General features: G+C 41.7%; 1 protein-coding gene across 1 annotated transcript in view; it reads left to right on the forward strand.

Annotated features, from left to right (window-relative positions):
• Nucleotides 1-678: 678 nt before the first annotated feature.
• LOC148148854 (sodium- and chloride-dependent neutral and basic amino acid transporter B(0+)-like) overlaps nt 679-17,568 on the forward strand; it is a 51,316-nt gene continuing 34,426 nt past the window's right edge. The window contains exons 1-3 of the mRNA XM_087992241.1: nt 679-851; nt 1,093-1,246; nt 12,184-12,315. Coding sequence (XP_087848367.1) covers nt 780-851; nt 1,093-1,246; nt 12,184-12,315 — 358 coding nt within the window. The 5' untranslated portion in view covers nt 679-779. The remainder of the gene's footprint in view (nt 852-1,092; nt 1,247-12,183; nt 12,316-17,568) is intronic.

Raw genomic sequence — 17,568 nt, forward strand, 5'->3', positions numbered from 1 at the left:
GAGGATTCAAAGGAGAAATTGTTAAGGGTGAAGACCAGTTTGGCCAAACGAATAAGAGTGTCAATGACATGGTATTGTTGGGAACATCGGGAGAGGAAGAAACGGAGGGCTTGGAGGCCCTGGTCATGATGCCCCAGCTGACTGTGAGGGAACTGAATGGGATTTTTAATTTTACCAACAGCAAATCCCCTGCATCTGGTTCACTCTGACAAAGTCCTTTGAAATCTCAAGACTTCAAAATATTGGCACCGCATTCAGCTTCAATCTGAATGGTCACTCAATAGTCAATCTTTGAATCTTTCTGATAATTGTATGGCAGGCAGGGATAGTAGGAGAGATTCCTGGTCAATTGGAAACATTGAGGTAGTTGCAGAGTAACAGCCACCCCACGGTGAAAGCTGCAGAAGCTGATTCAAGCCGTGGCCTCTCCTCTATATTGTGTGACCTCCTCATTTCAAAGCATTGGTGAGAAATATGTGATGCAAAATAGATATATTCTGACATTGAGTATTTTGAAACAAACCTGAAATTCTATTATTTTTCGTGTGGAGATTGCATCAGAAATAGTCAGGAAATGTGGACATCACCCAGACCTGAGCAACTAGATCTTGCCCTTTTTGGACACATCTTGTCATTCTCACCAGTCATTTACCTGGTGAAAGGCTGAACAGTTCTTAATCACAGTCCTGGAATTTTGGAAAGATAGAACACCTTCGGGCAAGATTTACTCCTCAAGGTTTACATCCAGCTCCTGAGCAAGCGAAGATAGCTGTCTGAAGATGGACCAGAGGGAGTTGGCTTTATCTGAATTCTCACAGAATGAACAGGAAACACACTCTCCAATAGATACAGTGAGTATTTTAGCAAAACATGAAATTACACTCATGTAAAATCCTGAGAAGTGCTGATTCTTTGGGAATTTTAGCTTTTGTGAACTGCAGTCACCCATCTTGTTTCCAAACTACTAAGTGATTGCTGTTAACTGGGGAATAAAGAAATGTTTTTACAGTGGGGAAGAGTTGAACTAAGTGCTTAAGTTTAGATTGAGAAAATCTACTTTCTAATTTAGTCAATTCCTTTCTTTGCCCCAAGAGTGCTGCCAATCCACCAGTGAACAAAAATGATGAAAATGTAAAGAGAGGTAACTGGTCCTCGAAGAATGACTACTTGCTCTCTGTGATCGGCTGTGCTGTGGGTCTAGGCAATGTCTGGAGATTCCCTTACTTGGCTTACAAAAATGGAGGAGGTACTGTCTGGAATTTGAGTTAAGGGGGCAGAAATGCAGAGGGAGCATTTCATTGATCTTTAAGGACTGTTGACTTGGATATTGCTCTTGTCATCGTAACATCGTAACAATTGATGTGGAGGTGCCGGTGTTTGACTGGAGTAGGCAAAGTCAGAATGCAACAACTCCAGGTTATGATCCAACAGTTTTAACCTTCACCTGATGAAGCAGCAAAACCCCAAAAGCTTTTGATTTCAAATAAACCTGCTGGACTATAGCCTGGTCTTGTGTGTTTTCTGACATCCTAACAATAGTACAGAGGTTAGAAATGTTACAGTCTGGACATGGCACAGTTAAATACTAAAGTGGAAAGTTGTGGTTGAAATTAATTCAAGTGACTTTTAAGCAAATCAGATTGTCTCATTACACGTTGTAGTTTGAATTTGTGGCCCATTTCTCATCAGGAGAAAAAGGCGTTGTACTTTTAGACCTTTAAATACTTTATATTGCTAAATTCCTATAACTGAAATAATTCTAAAAACACAACAGAATGTCATTAAGACCAAGATTGTTCCCAGCATTCTCAATAAACAGTAGATTAATAAAACTCATGTAGCCCCTTTATCATTTGTCTAGTTCAAGTCAGAGTAGACCACATTTTCAGTTTAAATAGGCATAGGTTTGTTCATTACAAGTTTTATGGAAGATTCCTTTGGAGTTAAGATAATAAAATCCTTGTCAGCAATATCAACAGATGTTAAGATTAAAACAAGTATAGAAAATACAAAAGAATAAAGGTTCAATCAGTCTTTGTAGCATGCTAGTGGAATCAATTCCTTGAGTTCCTTATTGTTGAAATGAAGAAAGCATCACTTGAAGTTAGATCCAGCAGCTGTGATGGCTACTATATCGAATGATTGGTGTTTACCTGTCCAGATAAACATTATTTGACATCAGATATTGAGAGACAGAGAAGATTGCTGGTAGCTGACACTTACAGCTAAGATGTGCAGAGGTTTGATTTTCAGTCCTGACTTCTAAGTGGTTCAAATTGCTTCCAACCCCTGCTTCTAGCCACTGGACCTTTTATTTATTGGCATGTAATGAAAAGGCAGCAGATGGATGTTTCAGGGCAAAACAATCTCTGTTTATTGTTGCACAGAAGAAGTAACACAACAATACAGGAAACAGGTAAATCAACAACACACAAAAAGGTAACTTAATACAAGACAAGATAGCACAATAAATCACTATTATTTAAAATACAGTGTTATTTAAAATACACTATTATTTAATATCATAATACACTCATTCCATCCACCTCACACTACTGACTAAGTTACTACTCTGGGGTCTTGGGATTATGCTCACCACTTTGAATGCAGTTTTGAAATTGGCCTGGTACAGTTGCTCTGGCTTGCTGTACTCTGAATGTGGTAGGGGACTTCTAGATAGGCAACTGCTCAGTCTGCGTTGAGTCCACTGATGCCGGGTTAGGCACGTGAGTACTTGGATCTACCTGTTGAGTACTTGGGTTTTTTTTATTTCTGCTGGTTTATTGAGTTCAGTTTTCAGCTCAGTTGGGTCTGAGGACTTGCAGTGATGGTCGGGATAGTTGATGCTTCACATTTTGTCGGTCATAGTTCCTTTTAGCATGATCAGCCTTGATGGTCATTGAGGGCTGCTGTCGGTCTTACAAAACACATTCTCCATGTTCCTGTTTTCTGGTTCAGCTCCTCTGGTGATGTGAGATCAGGGCTGCAGTTATACCAGCTGTGGGGCTTCCAAATCGTCAGGCTAATCTCTCGGTGCATTGTCTTGTCGAGGTTTTCTTTTTGGCCTTGACTGGCTTGATTAGATTTCCAAATTTTACACAAGATTTTAACGGTTTTGATTGCTGTTGGATGTGGGGTGGTTGTTATGGTAACCCTCTTGGCTCCACACTATCTCCATGAATCGGTATCTTCTATGGGCTGGGTGGCCAGAGGTATGAAAGTTGTCTTGGGGCTGGATGTGTTTGGTTTTGGGTTAATTGTCTCAGGTGCAACGTTCCCCACGAGGTAGTCATTTCTTTGTACTTGGCTCCGGAATACTCAGTCTCTGTTCACAGTTCAATCCCAACACCTGCTTCTGGTTTTTACTCCTCTGCCAGCACAAAACTTGTTTTTGTCAGGTTTTAAAAGGTCTTGAGCTCTGTGCATATATTTCCAACACTAGGAATTTTTATGAAATTTATTGACGACCCTATTACCAGTTGATTTCTCCAGAAACTATATTGTGTAAGGCATCAGCATTCAGCAAAAGCCTTCCTCAAACATTGGTCTTTTCTGCTGATAAATAAAGCAAACATTTTTATTAACCAGCACCTCTTGGAACAGGAGTGTGCAATTGATCAAATATTCCAGATAATCAAGAGGTACACATAACCATAGTAAACACTGAACAAGAGAGACCTTAATATCCCTCAAAGCTTCCCTATAAAAAACCTCCTAAAACTAATGTAAAAACCCACAGTAAGTAAAAGAAAAGTAATGCAGAGAGTATTCACGTCACTGTTAGACTTTATTTACAGCAGAAATACACGGACATCATGATGGATCGCAATATTGAACACGTAATTTTGGTCGGTTTATCAGGAATACCCATTGATAAGGTGCTAGCTAAAACAAAGTTACTGTACCTACTTTACAATCTCACAGTGAGTCATCAATAAACTTCATTATCTCCTGGATTACAGTTATTACTTATCTTCATATCGATCTTAGTTTGCCTCCAGTAATGTATTTATGCAGCAATGCTTATATATTATCCACTATAATATAAGAGAAACCAGCAGACATTTATTATAATGATATAATGTCAGGGATTTTCCGCAGGCCAGTCATTATTCGGTGTCGACGATGAGTCACCATGAATATTCTGTGGAATCCCCATTCTAGCTCACTCTGAAGGTATTGCCCAGGAAACTAGATTTTCCACGAGGCAATTCTCCGATTCTTGAAACACTCCAAAAGTCTCCATTTACATCGGAAATTTCAGAAGGTAATGATGAATTTAAGTAAAATAATTAATCAGGAAAGTTAGATTATTAAATCGAACACCCCTGCCATGTCCAGACCCGCTCTAAACCCCCACATCCATTAGATCTGAGTTGACATCTCCCTAGCAACTCCTTGCATCAGCCAAATGCGACCCAACCCAACCCAACATTAACAAAGAGTCATAGAGGCCTATAGCTCGGAGACAAGCCCTTTGGTCCAAATTGGTCCATGCCCTACCAAAATGTCCATCCATGCTAACCCTATTTCCCTGCACTTGGCCATATCCTTCTAAACTTTTCCTATCTATGTGCTTGTCTAAATACCTTTTGATGTTGTTAATGTAATCAACCACTTCTGCTGGCAGCTCATTCCAGATGCATTCCACCCTCTGCGTCAAAACGTCCCCCCCCTCAGGGTCCCTTTTATTCTTTCCCCTCTAACCTTAAACTGATGCCCTCCTGTCCTCGATTCCCCAATTCTGGAAAAAAAACAGAGTGCATTCACCCTATCCATGCCTATCATGATATTATACATTTCTATAAGAACTCTCCTCAATCTCTTAAGCTCTAAAGAAAAAAGTCTTAGGTTGTTCAACCTCTCCCTATAACTCAGACCATTGCACCCTGGCACCATCCCTGAAAATTTCTTCAACTCTTCCCAGTTTAATAACATCCTTCCTATAGCAAGGAGACCAAAACTGAGCATAACACTCCAAATGTGGCCTCACCAACGACCTGTATAAGTGCAACATAACTTCCCAACTTCTATACTCAGTGCCTTGACTGATGAAAGCCAGTATGCCAAAAGCCTTCTTCCCTGTCCTGTCTGTCTGTGACTCCACACCCTCGACAGAACTGACCACTGGCCTCTACTGTCAATCTGACCTTCTGCCCAGCTGACATCCTGTCTAGCTAGTGAACAGTCAGGAGGGAGTTGCCGTGGGAGTCCTCAAAATTGATGCCAGACCCTTGAAGTCTCATGGCTTCAAGTTAAACAGGGGGCAAAAAGGTCCTGCTGATTATCACATACCATCCTCCGTCAGCTGATGAATCAGTATTCCTCTATGCTGAACAAACTTGGAGGGAGCATTGAGGGTGGCAAAGGCACAACATGTCCTCTAGGTGGGGGATTTCAACATTGACTATCAAGACTGGCTCGGCAGTAGCACTACTGATCAAGGTGGTTATGTCCTAAAGAACTTCGCTGCTACACTGGGTCTGTGGTAGGTGGTGAGGAAACCAACAGGAGGGAAAAACTTACTTGACTTCATCCTCGCCAATCGACTGAGGATTGAGTTGTAGAAATAGCCGAGGCACTGAATGTGATCTTTCAAACATCACTGGAGTCAGGGAAAGTTCCAGATGATTGGAAAATTGCTATTGTAACCCCCTTGTTCAAAAAAAGATCAAGACAGAAGATGGAAAATTATAGGCCGATGAGCCTACCCTTGGTTGTAGGTAAAATTCTAGAATCCATCGTTAAGGACGGAATTTCTAAATTCTTGGAAGTGCAGGGTCAGATTAGAACAAGTCAGCATGGATTTAGTAAGGGAAGGTCATGCCTGACAAACCTGTTAGAATTCTTTGAAGAGGTAACAAGTAGGTTAGACCAGGGAAACCCAGTGGATGTCATCTATGTACACTTCCAAAAGGCCTTTGATAAGGTGCCTCACAGGAGGCTGCTGAGTGAGGGCCCATGGTGTTCAAGGTGAGCTACTGGCATAAATTGGGGATTGGCTGTCTGACAGAAGGCAGAGAGTTGGGATAAAAGGTTCTTTTTCGGAATGGCAGCTGGTGACAAGTGGGGTCCTGCAGGGTTCAGTGTTGGGGCCACAGCTGTTCATTTTATATATTAATGATCTGGATGAAGGGACAGGGAGCATTCTGGCGAAGTTCGCCGATGATACGAAGTTAGGCGGACAGGCAGGTAGTACTAAGGAGGTGGGGAGGCTGCAGAAAGATTTAGATGGTTTGGGAGAGTGGTCCAGGGAATAGCTGATGAAATTCAACACTGCTACCCTGGGTCTATGGTAAGTGATGAGGGAACCAATAGGAGGGTAAAACTTACTTGACTTCATCCTCACCAATCTGCTGGCTGCAGATGCATCAGTCCATGGTTGTATTGGTATGAGTGACACTGCACAGTCCTTGTGGAGATGAAGTTCCACCCTCACATTCAGAATACCATCCATCCTGTTGTATTGCACTGTCACTGAGCTAAATGGGACAGACTTCAAGCAGATTTAGCAACTCAAGACTTCAGGCACTGTGGGCCATCATCAGTAACAGCAGCGTACTTCAGCACAATCTGCAAACTCATGGCCCAGCATCTCTCCCACTCAAGCATTACCATCAAGCTGGGGATCAGCCTGGTTCAATGGACAGTGAAGATGGGGAGTCAGGAACAGCACTAGACATACCTAAACATGAGGTGTCAAGCTAGTGAAGCTACTAAACAGGGCTACTTGCATGCCAAACACAATAAGCAGCATGTGATAGAGCTAAGCAACTAATCAGTCTGAACCAGACTCTGCTGTCCTGCCACATCCAATCATGAATGGTGGTAGACATTTAAACAACTCACTGGATGAGGAGGCTCCACAAATGTCCCCATTCTCAATGGTAGAAGAGCCCAACACATCAGTGCAAAAGGTAAGGCTGAAACATTTGCAGCAATTCTCAGCAAGAAGGGTTGAGTGGATGATCCATCCCAGTCCGCTCTAGTTGTCCCCAACATTACAGATGCCAGCCTTCAGCCAATTTGATTCACTCCATGAGATAACAAGATACAGTTCAATGCACTGGATATTGCAAAAACTATGGGCCCTGACATCATTCCGGCAATAGTACTGAAGGTCTGTGCTCCAGAACTTGCTGCACCCCGAGCCAAGCTCTTTGAGTTTAGTTACAACATCAGCATCCACTCATCATTGTGAAAATTGCTCAGATATGCCCTGCATACAAAAAAAAGCTGGACAAATCCAACCCGGCCCATTACACCCCATCCGTCTACTGTCGATGATCAGTGAAGTGATGGAAGGTGTCATCAACAATGCTATCCAGCAGCACATGCTCAGCAATAACCTGCTTGGTGATGCCCAGTTTGGATTCCGCCACGGCCACTCAGCTCCTGACCTCATTACAGCCTTGGTTCTAACATGGACAAAAGAGCTGAATTCCAGAGGGGAGGTGATAGTGACAGCCCTGGGTAAAAACAATGGCTGCAGATGCTGGAAACCAGATTCTGGAGTAGCGTGGTGCTGGAAAAGCACAGCAGTTCAGGCAGCATCTGAGAAGTAGTAAAATTGACGTTTTGGGCAAACGCCCTTCATCAGGAATACAGCTGTATTCCTGATGAAGGGCTTTTGCCCGAAACATCGATTTTACTGCTCCTCGGATGCTGCCTGAACTGCTGTGCTTTTCCAGCACCACTCTACTCCAGATAGTGACAGCCGTGGACATCAAGGCCACAGTTGACTGAGTGTGACATCCAGGAGCCCTAGCAAAACTGGAATCAATGGGTATCAAGGAACAAACACTTCTCTGGCCCCCAGGAAAGTGCATGGTTGCACAATCCTCAACACCATTCACAATTGCTCAGATACTGAAGCAGGAGAAAGTGAGGTCTGCAGATGCTGGAGATCAGAGATGGAAATGTGTTGCTGGAAAAGCGCAGCAGGTCAGGCAGCATCTAGGGAACAGGAGAATCGACGTTTCGGGCATTAGCCCTTCTTCAGATACTGAAGCAGCCCATGTTCAAATGCAGATTTGGGATAACAAGTGGCAAGCACATTCATGTCACACTTGGCAGAAATGACCCCCTCCAACAAGAAAGAATCCAGCCATTATTTTGTGAAATTCATTCTCATGACCATTACTAAATCTCCCATTGTCAACAGCCTGGGGTTACCATTGACCAGAAACTGAACTAGACTCATCATATTTATATATAATACTCTGGTTACAAGAGCAGGTCAGAGTTTAGGAATATTGCAGCATGTAACTCGCCCCTAACTCCACAAAGCCTGTATATCATCTACCAGGCACAAGTGCCAAACACTGATATTATAATGTAAAGGTTGAATTTATCGTCAATCAGTGATTCTTAAAGATTGTCTACTGCTATCTATGATTGATAAATAAATTAATAGATAAGGACATAATGTATTCCAACCCCAGATGAACAACTGGCAAATATCAACATATAACTTTACTGAAGCTCTATTCCCCTTCTAACTCCTCACGCACACAGTCATACACAGATAGAACATAGAACAGGATAGGCTCTTCAGCTCTCTATGTTGCGCGGACCTTTTATCATATTCTAAGATCAAACTAACCTACATATCCTACATTTTACTATCACCCAAATACCAAGTGATGTAAGACTGACTGGTCTGTAATTCCCAGGGTTATCCATATCCTCTTTTTTGAACAAGGGAATAACATTTGCCACCCTCCAATCATCTGGTACTACTCCAGTAGCCAGTGAGCATGCGAAGATCACTACTTCTGTTGTGAAGTTGAAGGCATGTCCTGTATCTTTAAGAAAGAGTGAATGCTGTTCTGCACTGAGAGCTTACAAGCACCTGTCATATGATTTGACGAGCAGTCTCAGAATGTACTGGAAAATTGAAAATATATAACATTTGGCTGTGAAATGGATACTTGAACTGTTTGCTGTTTTGGCAACAATTCCAATTTAAACTAACAGTTTAAATTATGCCCCAGGATACTAAAACCCAATCCAGTTTGAATTTATTGTTTTATCAACATCAAACTAATGATCCAATGTCGGGGGAATATAAAAAAGGCAGTCATTTTGAAAATCAGACAGAGCAACTGCCATCGAGAGAGAGAGAGAGACCCAAGACATTGAAATACTCTGTATCAAAGGTACCTTTTCATATGAAACATCTTAACAGTAACAAGAAAGAAGATGATCCAGTGAGATCTTCAGCCGGAAGAAGAAAGACACCAAAGGTTTTGAAATGGATTTGATGTAATTTTAATAAATGTTTTATTGGAACAGTATATTATAGCATTGGAGGCAGGTATTAAGCAGTTAAGGGAAACGGGGCCTTAGTGTTGTGAATATTTGTTGCTTGATGTTCCCTTTTAGAGTTAAAGAATGAATTGATGTTATTTTCTTGAAATAATGGAAATATGAGGTGAGGTGAGCTTCTCTGGGTGTTTGGTTTAATGAAGAGAGATGTTCACCGCTGTGTCATAACACTTTAGGCACAGCAATCTCTTCCGTCACTTCCTGCAGCAACCTTGGGTATATCCCATCTGGTCCAGGCGATCTATCTATCCTCATGTTTTTCAAAATTTGCAGCATATCTTCCTTCTTAACATCAACCTGTTTGAGCATATCAGTCTGTTTCACGCTGTCCTCACAAACAATAAGGTCCCTCTCCCTAGTGAATACTCAAACAACGTATTCATTGAAGACCTCCCCAAACGCCAACTGCAGGCACAAGTTCCCTTCACTATCCCTGATTGGCCCTACCCGCACTTGCTGCAAATTCTCCCTAAACAACCTCCACATTTCTGATGTACATTTCCCTGAGAATATCTACTCCCAATTTATGATCCACGGTTCCTGCCTAATAGCATTGTAATTTCCCCCTTCCCCAACTAAATACTTTCTCATACTATCTGCTCCTATCCCTCTCCATGACGATAGTAAAGGTCAGGGAGTTGTGATCACTATAACAGAAATGTTCTCCCACCACGAGATCTATCACTTGGCTTGGTTTGTTACCAAGCACCAAATCCAAATGGCCTCCCCTCTAGTTGGCCTCGCTAAATATTTAATCAGGAATCCTTCTTGGACACACCTGACAAAATCTGCTGCATCCAAACTATTTGCACTAAGGAGGTTCCAGTCAATATTAGGGAAGTTGAAGTCACCTGACACAAACTTGTTACTTCTGCACCCTGCCAAAATCTGCCTCACAATCTGCTCCTCCATGCCTTTGTTGCTATTGGGAATCTCTAGAAAACTCCCAATAAAGTGACTGCTCCTTTCCTGTTTCTGACTTCCACTTATAATGACTCAGTGGACAAACCATCCCCTACGATCTCCCTTTCTACAACTATTATACTGTCCCTTATTAGCAATGCCATCCACCCATCTATTTTACCTCCATCTCTGTTCCTACTGGAACATCTAAATCCCGGAACATTCAGCAACCATTCCTGCCCCTGTGATATCAAAGCCTCCGTAATAGTTACAACATTGTAGCTTCAAGAAACTCCATGCTCCATTGTAGCTCTATGCTCTAAGTTCATCACCCTTATTCTTGAGACTTCTTGCATTAAAATAGATCCATCACACTGACTGCAGCTTTGCTCTAATAACTGCCTATCCTTCCTCACAGTCTCTCTGCATGCTGTATCTGCCTGTTCACCAGCATCCGCATCCTTTGATCCATAGTTCCAGTTCCCATCCCCCTGCCAAACTAGTTTAAACCCCCCCGAAGATCTCTAGCAAACCTCCTGCCCAGGATATTGGTGCCCCTCAAGATCAGGTGCAACCCATCCTCCTTGTACAGGTCCCACCTTCCGCAGAAGGTCCACATACCTGAAGCCCTCCCTCCTATACCAGCTCTGCAGCTACATGTTTAGCTGCACTCACTCTCCGTTCCTAGCTCCACTAGACAATGGCACCAATAGCAATCCTGGGATTACTACTCTGCTCTTACTAATTAACCTTACTCTTAGTAATCTTTCAATGTTCCCTCAATACAGGAGTTGTCCCATTGGACTGAAGAATTGCAGACATTATTCCACTTTTGAACAAGGGCGAAAGAGGAAATTCAGGGATTTACAGACCAGTTAGCCTAACATCTGTGCTGGGGCGCTGGTTGGTGTCTCTAATTAAGGATAAAATAACTGAGCACTTCAAATTTTTTCAGTTAACCAGGGACAGTCAGAATTGATTAATGACAGTAGGTCATGCCTGACAAACCTCATTTAATTTTTTGAAGCCATAACTAAGATAGTGGACAGGGGAATGCTATGGTTGTTGTTTGTATGGACTTCAGAAGGCATGCGATAAATTGCACATAAGAGCTTATTAACTAAGGTAGAGGCTGATGGAATTGAGGGCAAATTACTTATATAGTTCAGAAATTGGTTGAGTGGCAGGTGACAGAAAGTAAGGATAATGAGTAGGTTCTCAAATTTGCAGGATGTGACCCGTGGTGTCCCCGTAAGGATCTGTGTTAGGGTCTCAATTATTCATATTATTTATTAACAACTAGGATAATAACATAGAAAGTCATATATCCAAATTTACTGATGACACACAGTTAGGGGGCGTTGTAGACAATGTAGTCAACAGCATAAAATTACAGAGGGCTCTTGATAGACTCAGTAATTGGGCAAAAATGTAGCAGATGAAGTTCAATGTAAGCAAGTGTGTGGTTATCCATTTTGACCGATATAGTATCGACCAGGATACTTCCTAGATGGCATAAAGTAAACACAATGGATGCCAAAAGAGACTTGGGGTTTCAGGTGCATTGACCTTTAAAGTACCACAAACAGGTGCCGTAAATAATGAAGAAAGCTAATGGAATCTGGCTTTTCCACCTCGAGGACATGAATACAAGGATGTAGACAGTATGCTGCAGATAAACAAAACCCTGGTTCGACCACAATTGAAGTACAGTGGGAAGATCTGGGCACTACATCTCAGGGAGGATATATTGGCCTTGGAGGGAGTACAACATGGTTTTACAAGAATGATAACTTGGACTTTAGGGGTTTGGTTATGAGGAGAGATTATAAAGATTAGGCCAATTTCTCTGTTAATACAAAGTTGTTGTAACCATCCACTTGAAACTGCAGAGTATGTTGAGAATTCACATCCACGGATCCTGTTTCACATTTTTATTCTATTTTCCAGGTGTATTTCTTATTCCCTACTCGATCATGCTGGGTCTTGTTGGGATACCAATGTTTTTCTTGGAATCTTCCTTTGGGCAGTTTGCCAGCCTCGGGCCTGTTGCAGTGTGGAAATCTGTACCAATGTTACAAGGTTAGAGATTATTGAATAATTAAAACTCAGGAACAATTTCAATGCATTTTGATGTTTAATTCATATTAATAAACTAGTTATAATTGAGTGATTAAATGGGAGTGTATATAAGTCTTGCTGTCAATCTCTTTGAAAACTTTCTTATGTTACACCAAGATATGTCAATGATTAACACTGATGTTAGTTTTGTTTCTTATTCATTAAATGCGAGTGATTGTGATTGTGTTCATTTCACCGGGATGGTTGACTCCAAATCTCGTTGTTTTTTCAGAATCAATCTTTCCTTGGATCATTTAAAGAATGATTAGATTAGATTCCCTACAGTGCAGAAAGAGGTCCTTGGGCCCACCAAGACCACACAGACCCTCTAAAGAGTAACCCACCCAGATCCATTTCCCTCTGACTAACACAACAGACAATTTAGCATGGCCAACCCATCTTTGTTTTATGGGAGGAAACCAGAGCACCTGGAGGAAACCCACACAGACACAGGGAGAATATGCAAACTCCACACAGACAGTCGCCCGAGGCTGGAATCAAACTCAGGTCCCTAGCGCTGTGAGGCTGCAGTGCGAGCCACTGAGCCAATGTGCTTCCCTTGTAAATTATATCAAGTTGCTATGGTGAGATTTGAACCCATGTCCCTTGAACATTAACCTGAGCTTCTTGACTACCAAGCCAGTGTCTCCTCCACTACACCACCATCTCCAGGAAACTTGACTAGTAACATGCCCATCTATTGTAAACTAATAGCATACTACTAGCTCAGAAATGTATATGCTTGAGCAATGCAATGAATGTCTGTTGGGTTGACCAATACCACAATATCATGCCCATTTTCTGACATTGTTGGAGATAACAAAAGCAGTGCCACATCTGGTAAAACACCCCGGTGGAGGCAAACTCACACCATAGCAACAGGAGTTACTATCAATTATAGACATCGTAGAGGTACAGATTTAGAAAACAAATTGATGACCAGCATGACTTTGGAAGCAGACAGTTTGGAATAGGGAGAAGTTCGTTATCCTTAAACAGCATCAGTTTTTCAGAGTACAGACAGTTGTACACATCTGTAGATGGAGCATTAAGCACGAGAACAATGGAACATATTTCTAATTTTCATTAGGATGCAAATTCTTTCAAGATAAAATACATTTCTAAGATTTCCTTGGTAATAAAAAAAATTAAATGGCTAAAGAATGCCCTTGAGCTGGGACAAAGGCCAGTGCATTACAGAAAACTTGAAACCTAGAAAGCTCTGTTGATGGCAGTTAATACATAATGACACTCTTTCATAACAACAATTACAAACGTCTTTGTTCTTAAGGAAAGAGCAGTATAATTTGGAGAGACAAAAATATCAGAGACACACAGCAAAAGCTGGTGCTTTTGTAAAGGCCAACTCATGGATAGCAACAAAACTGGCATGGATTTGGCATCCAGCAACACCTTCACTGAATTTACTGTTCCAAAACTTCATGCAGGTCTATTTTGCAGATCAAGGTCTAGGTGAGTCCACGAAAAGAACTCTTAAAAATCTTGTCAGAACTCAGGGAGGCACAGTGGCCTTACATTGCCAGGGATCCGGATTTATGTGGAGTTTACACATTCTGCCCGTTTGAGATGAGTCCCGTCAGGTGCTTGGGTTTCCTCTCACGGTCCAAAGATGTGCATGTTCGGTGGATTGGCTGTGCTAAATTGCTGATAGCATCCAGGGATGTGTAGGTTAGGTGGATTAGCGAGGGGAAATGGAGGGTTCCAGGGATAGGGTAGGAGAGTGGTTCTGGGTGGGATGCTGTTCAGAGAATCATGCAGACTCGATGAGCTGAATGGCCTGCTTCCACTCCGTAGGGATTTTATGACTTGACAAGGAGGAGCTTCACATTATTAACATGTCCAGTTTTTCTGGGGTCGATCAGGAAAGTCTGGAAATGATTTGGAAAGATCTTGAAGAGCAGATCAAGATAAGAATTCACTTCAGGATGAACAGACTCCACATCATTTCAAATAGACAAGAATCCTCAAAAGACTATTCACCAGTTTGTTGGAGGATGCTATAGCAAAGGGCACGAGTGTGACTTTACTGAAGAGGAACGGCCAGAGAATATTAATGAGTTAATTATCACATCCACATGAATTACAGTCAGTTGGAAGAAACATTTGTGCCATAAGAAGGGCCACAGTCTTGACATATTCCTTGAGGATAGACAGAAATATGAAGATGTAGTGGCAGGCCAGCAACAGTTACATGCTTTAGGTGCAACTAATATTATTGCAATGATCAGTAAAGCACAGAAACCCAATAAAAGCTCCAATAGCACTTGTTTGTTGGACTTCTCCAAAGTCCATGCTCTACTTTTTGATATCTGTAGCATCAAGGGACATGGCTATGTGCAGGAAATCTGTTTTCAAAAGCCAAGTCAGGCCCTTACAATAAACCACAAGCGACTAACATGACAGTATAGAGTAATAACAAATCATCAGCAACAAGGAAACTGTTACCAAGGTGCACCAAGGCAACCACATCGATGAGGCTCAGAGTCAACCAAATGAAAGGCAAATTTTAGAAAATAAGCAGGCTTTACATGATGTTAATCTCACACTCTGTGTTGGGAGTAGAAAGCAATCAGGAGCTCTTTAATATCATGTGTCCTGAGAAGGCAGTGTGATACAAGATAAAAGCTAAAATCAACACCGGAGTTAGTGTTACCATGTAACCACTATATGGCCTCAATGACATGCACCTGAGCAAGTAATGTTCCATGGTACAGGCTATGAGAGATCATCTCTCAGTGGAGACAGCAGATCAACAATTGTATGTATTGCCAATGAGTGCCAATGTGCAAACTCCCAGTGGTTTCCCGAAATATTTAGTCTAACAGATACATGGTTACCAGTATGTACAGATCTCAGTGCAGTCTCAAATCATGACATTCAAACCACACCCACCATGGCAGAACAAGTCACATATGGTACAATTGAATTAGTCAAGAATTGACAAAATTATAACTTTGAAGTAGGAATTAAGCCAGGTAGCCAAGATGATTGCATATGATTTATAGAACAGCTTATCCAAAATACAAAGATATTCATCCTGATCTGCACCATGATCACCTAAGCTATGAAATTAAATGTGCTCTCAAGGCTGACATGTTATACTTTGGACAATGTGAATTGTTGTCATTGGGCGCAGTTTCAAATCATGTCCATGTTACCACAGGACGCATGAGTATTGAAAGTTCAAAATGATTGGCATGACAATCTATGTACTGACCAGGGATGGATCGGGATATTCAATGACTCACGAATACAATATATAAACAGTGGGAGACTCTATACCCATATGATATTTCATCCAATCCTTCAGCAAAGTAGCAACAGACCTGTTCGTATTGCATGGGGAGATTACTTCCTTGTGACAGATTACTTCTCTAAATCACCTATTTTTTGGTGAATTAGCAGCAAAATGAGTACAAGTGTCACTGACACAATGGCGGTATTTTTAGGTTATTTGGTGTCCCAAGTACAGAATCTCCAAAATTGCTCACTGGGCAGAGATTGAGAGTTAGAAATACAAATTTTTGGATACCAGCAAAGGTTTCTAAAATATGCAACCAGCCCAGGTCACAGAAATGTATTGCAGCTCATGATATTACATGATAAAGGAACAGAAGCCAGCTCTGAACAATTTATGACAGACCAATCATGCATGAAGAGATTGAGAGTTGAACCCTCTGATGATGTTGTGTGGTAGGGTTAATTAATAGCAACCAGCAGCAACTAACCAAGTTGTCAAACAAGTGCAACAGGGATCAATGCGTACCTTTCCAGGTGGACATACATCCACCAAGTCAGGAAAAGTTGCCAAACTTTCAAAACATTTCATTGAATTTTGAAGCATTAATCTTTAAACTCTGTCTTACCTGTGTGCATAATTGTCAAATTAATTCCATGTGCCTCTGCACAATCATGTGTATCTGTTTTGGAAAAGTTATCCTTATTCTGTTGTAAAATATCAGCCCAAATGCGATTTTGCCTTAGGAGTGTAACACTTGTTTGTAATAGTTAATTGTAACAAATGTTAGACAGTCTCTTCAATCCTATGATATTCACACGCAGTTTCTTATGTTATGGGGGATCACATAAGCATTGCCACATCTGGTAAAACATCCCGCTGAAGATAAACTCACACCAGCAGTTGCTGTTCTCCTTTGAATTAAATAAAAGCTAAATCATAAGATATGGGTTAGCAATGCAGCCAGTTATGAGCTGCAGTGAGAACTCTGGAGCTGAACCTGTGCCCTCAGGTTAAGTTAGAAAACACAAACCAAGGATCCTGTCACTGATTCCCAATCCTTGGTAAAAAAAATACCAAGGTGCATACTACACATTGGGTCAAGTCTGGGCCCAGCGAGTTTATAGTTGATGGAGTTCAATGTTTCAGTGGTTAGGTTTTAGGTTGAAGAATGCTCACTTGGACATCAGGTGCGGGATTAAACCCTCAAATGAAATAGACATTGAAGAAACGAGGAAGGAGCTAAAACCAACTCTGGTACTTATCAATGGTGCCAAGTTATACAGTCATAGAGTCATAGAGATGTACAGCATGCAAACAGACCCTTCGGTCCAACCCTTCCATGCAGACCAGATATCCCAACCCAATCTAGCCCTACCTGCCAGCACTTGGCCTATATCCCTCCAAACTCTTCCTTTCGTATACCCATCCAAATGCCTTTAAAATGTTGCAATTGTACCAGCCTCCACTACTTCCTCTGGCAGCTCATTTCATACATGTACCACCCTCTGTATGAAAAAGTTGCCTGTTAGGTTTTATATCTTTCCCTGCTCACCCTAAACCTATGCCCTCTAGTTCTGGACTCCCACACCCCAGCCTGTTCAGCCTCTCCCTATAGCTCAAATCCTCCAAACCTGGCAACATCCTTGTAAACCTCTTCTGAACCCTTTCAAGTTTCACAACATCTTTCCGATAGGAGGGAAACCAGAATTGCACACAATATTCCAACAGTGGCCTAACAAATGTCCTGTACAGCCGCAACACGACCTCCCAACTCCTGTTCTCAATACTCTGACTGATAAAGGAAAGCATACCAAAAGCCTTCTTCACTATCCTATCTACCTGCGACTCCACTTTCAAGGATCTATAAACCTGCACTCCAAGGTCTCTTTGTGCAGCAACACTCCCCAAGACCTTACCATTAAATGTATAAGTCCTGCTAAGATTGTTCTTCA

Source organism: Chiloscyllium plagiosum, unplaced genomic scaffold, assembly GCF_037043375.1.
Source record: "Chiloscyllium plagiosum isolate Xiang-an unplaced genomic scaffold, Cpla_swu_hap1 HiC_scaffold_11, whole genome shotgun sequence".
Classification (NCBI taxonomy): Eukaryota; Metazoa; Chordata; class Chondrichthyes; order Orectolobiformes; family Hemiscylliidae; genus Chiloscyllium; species Chiloscyllium plagiosum.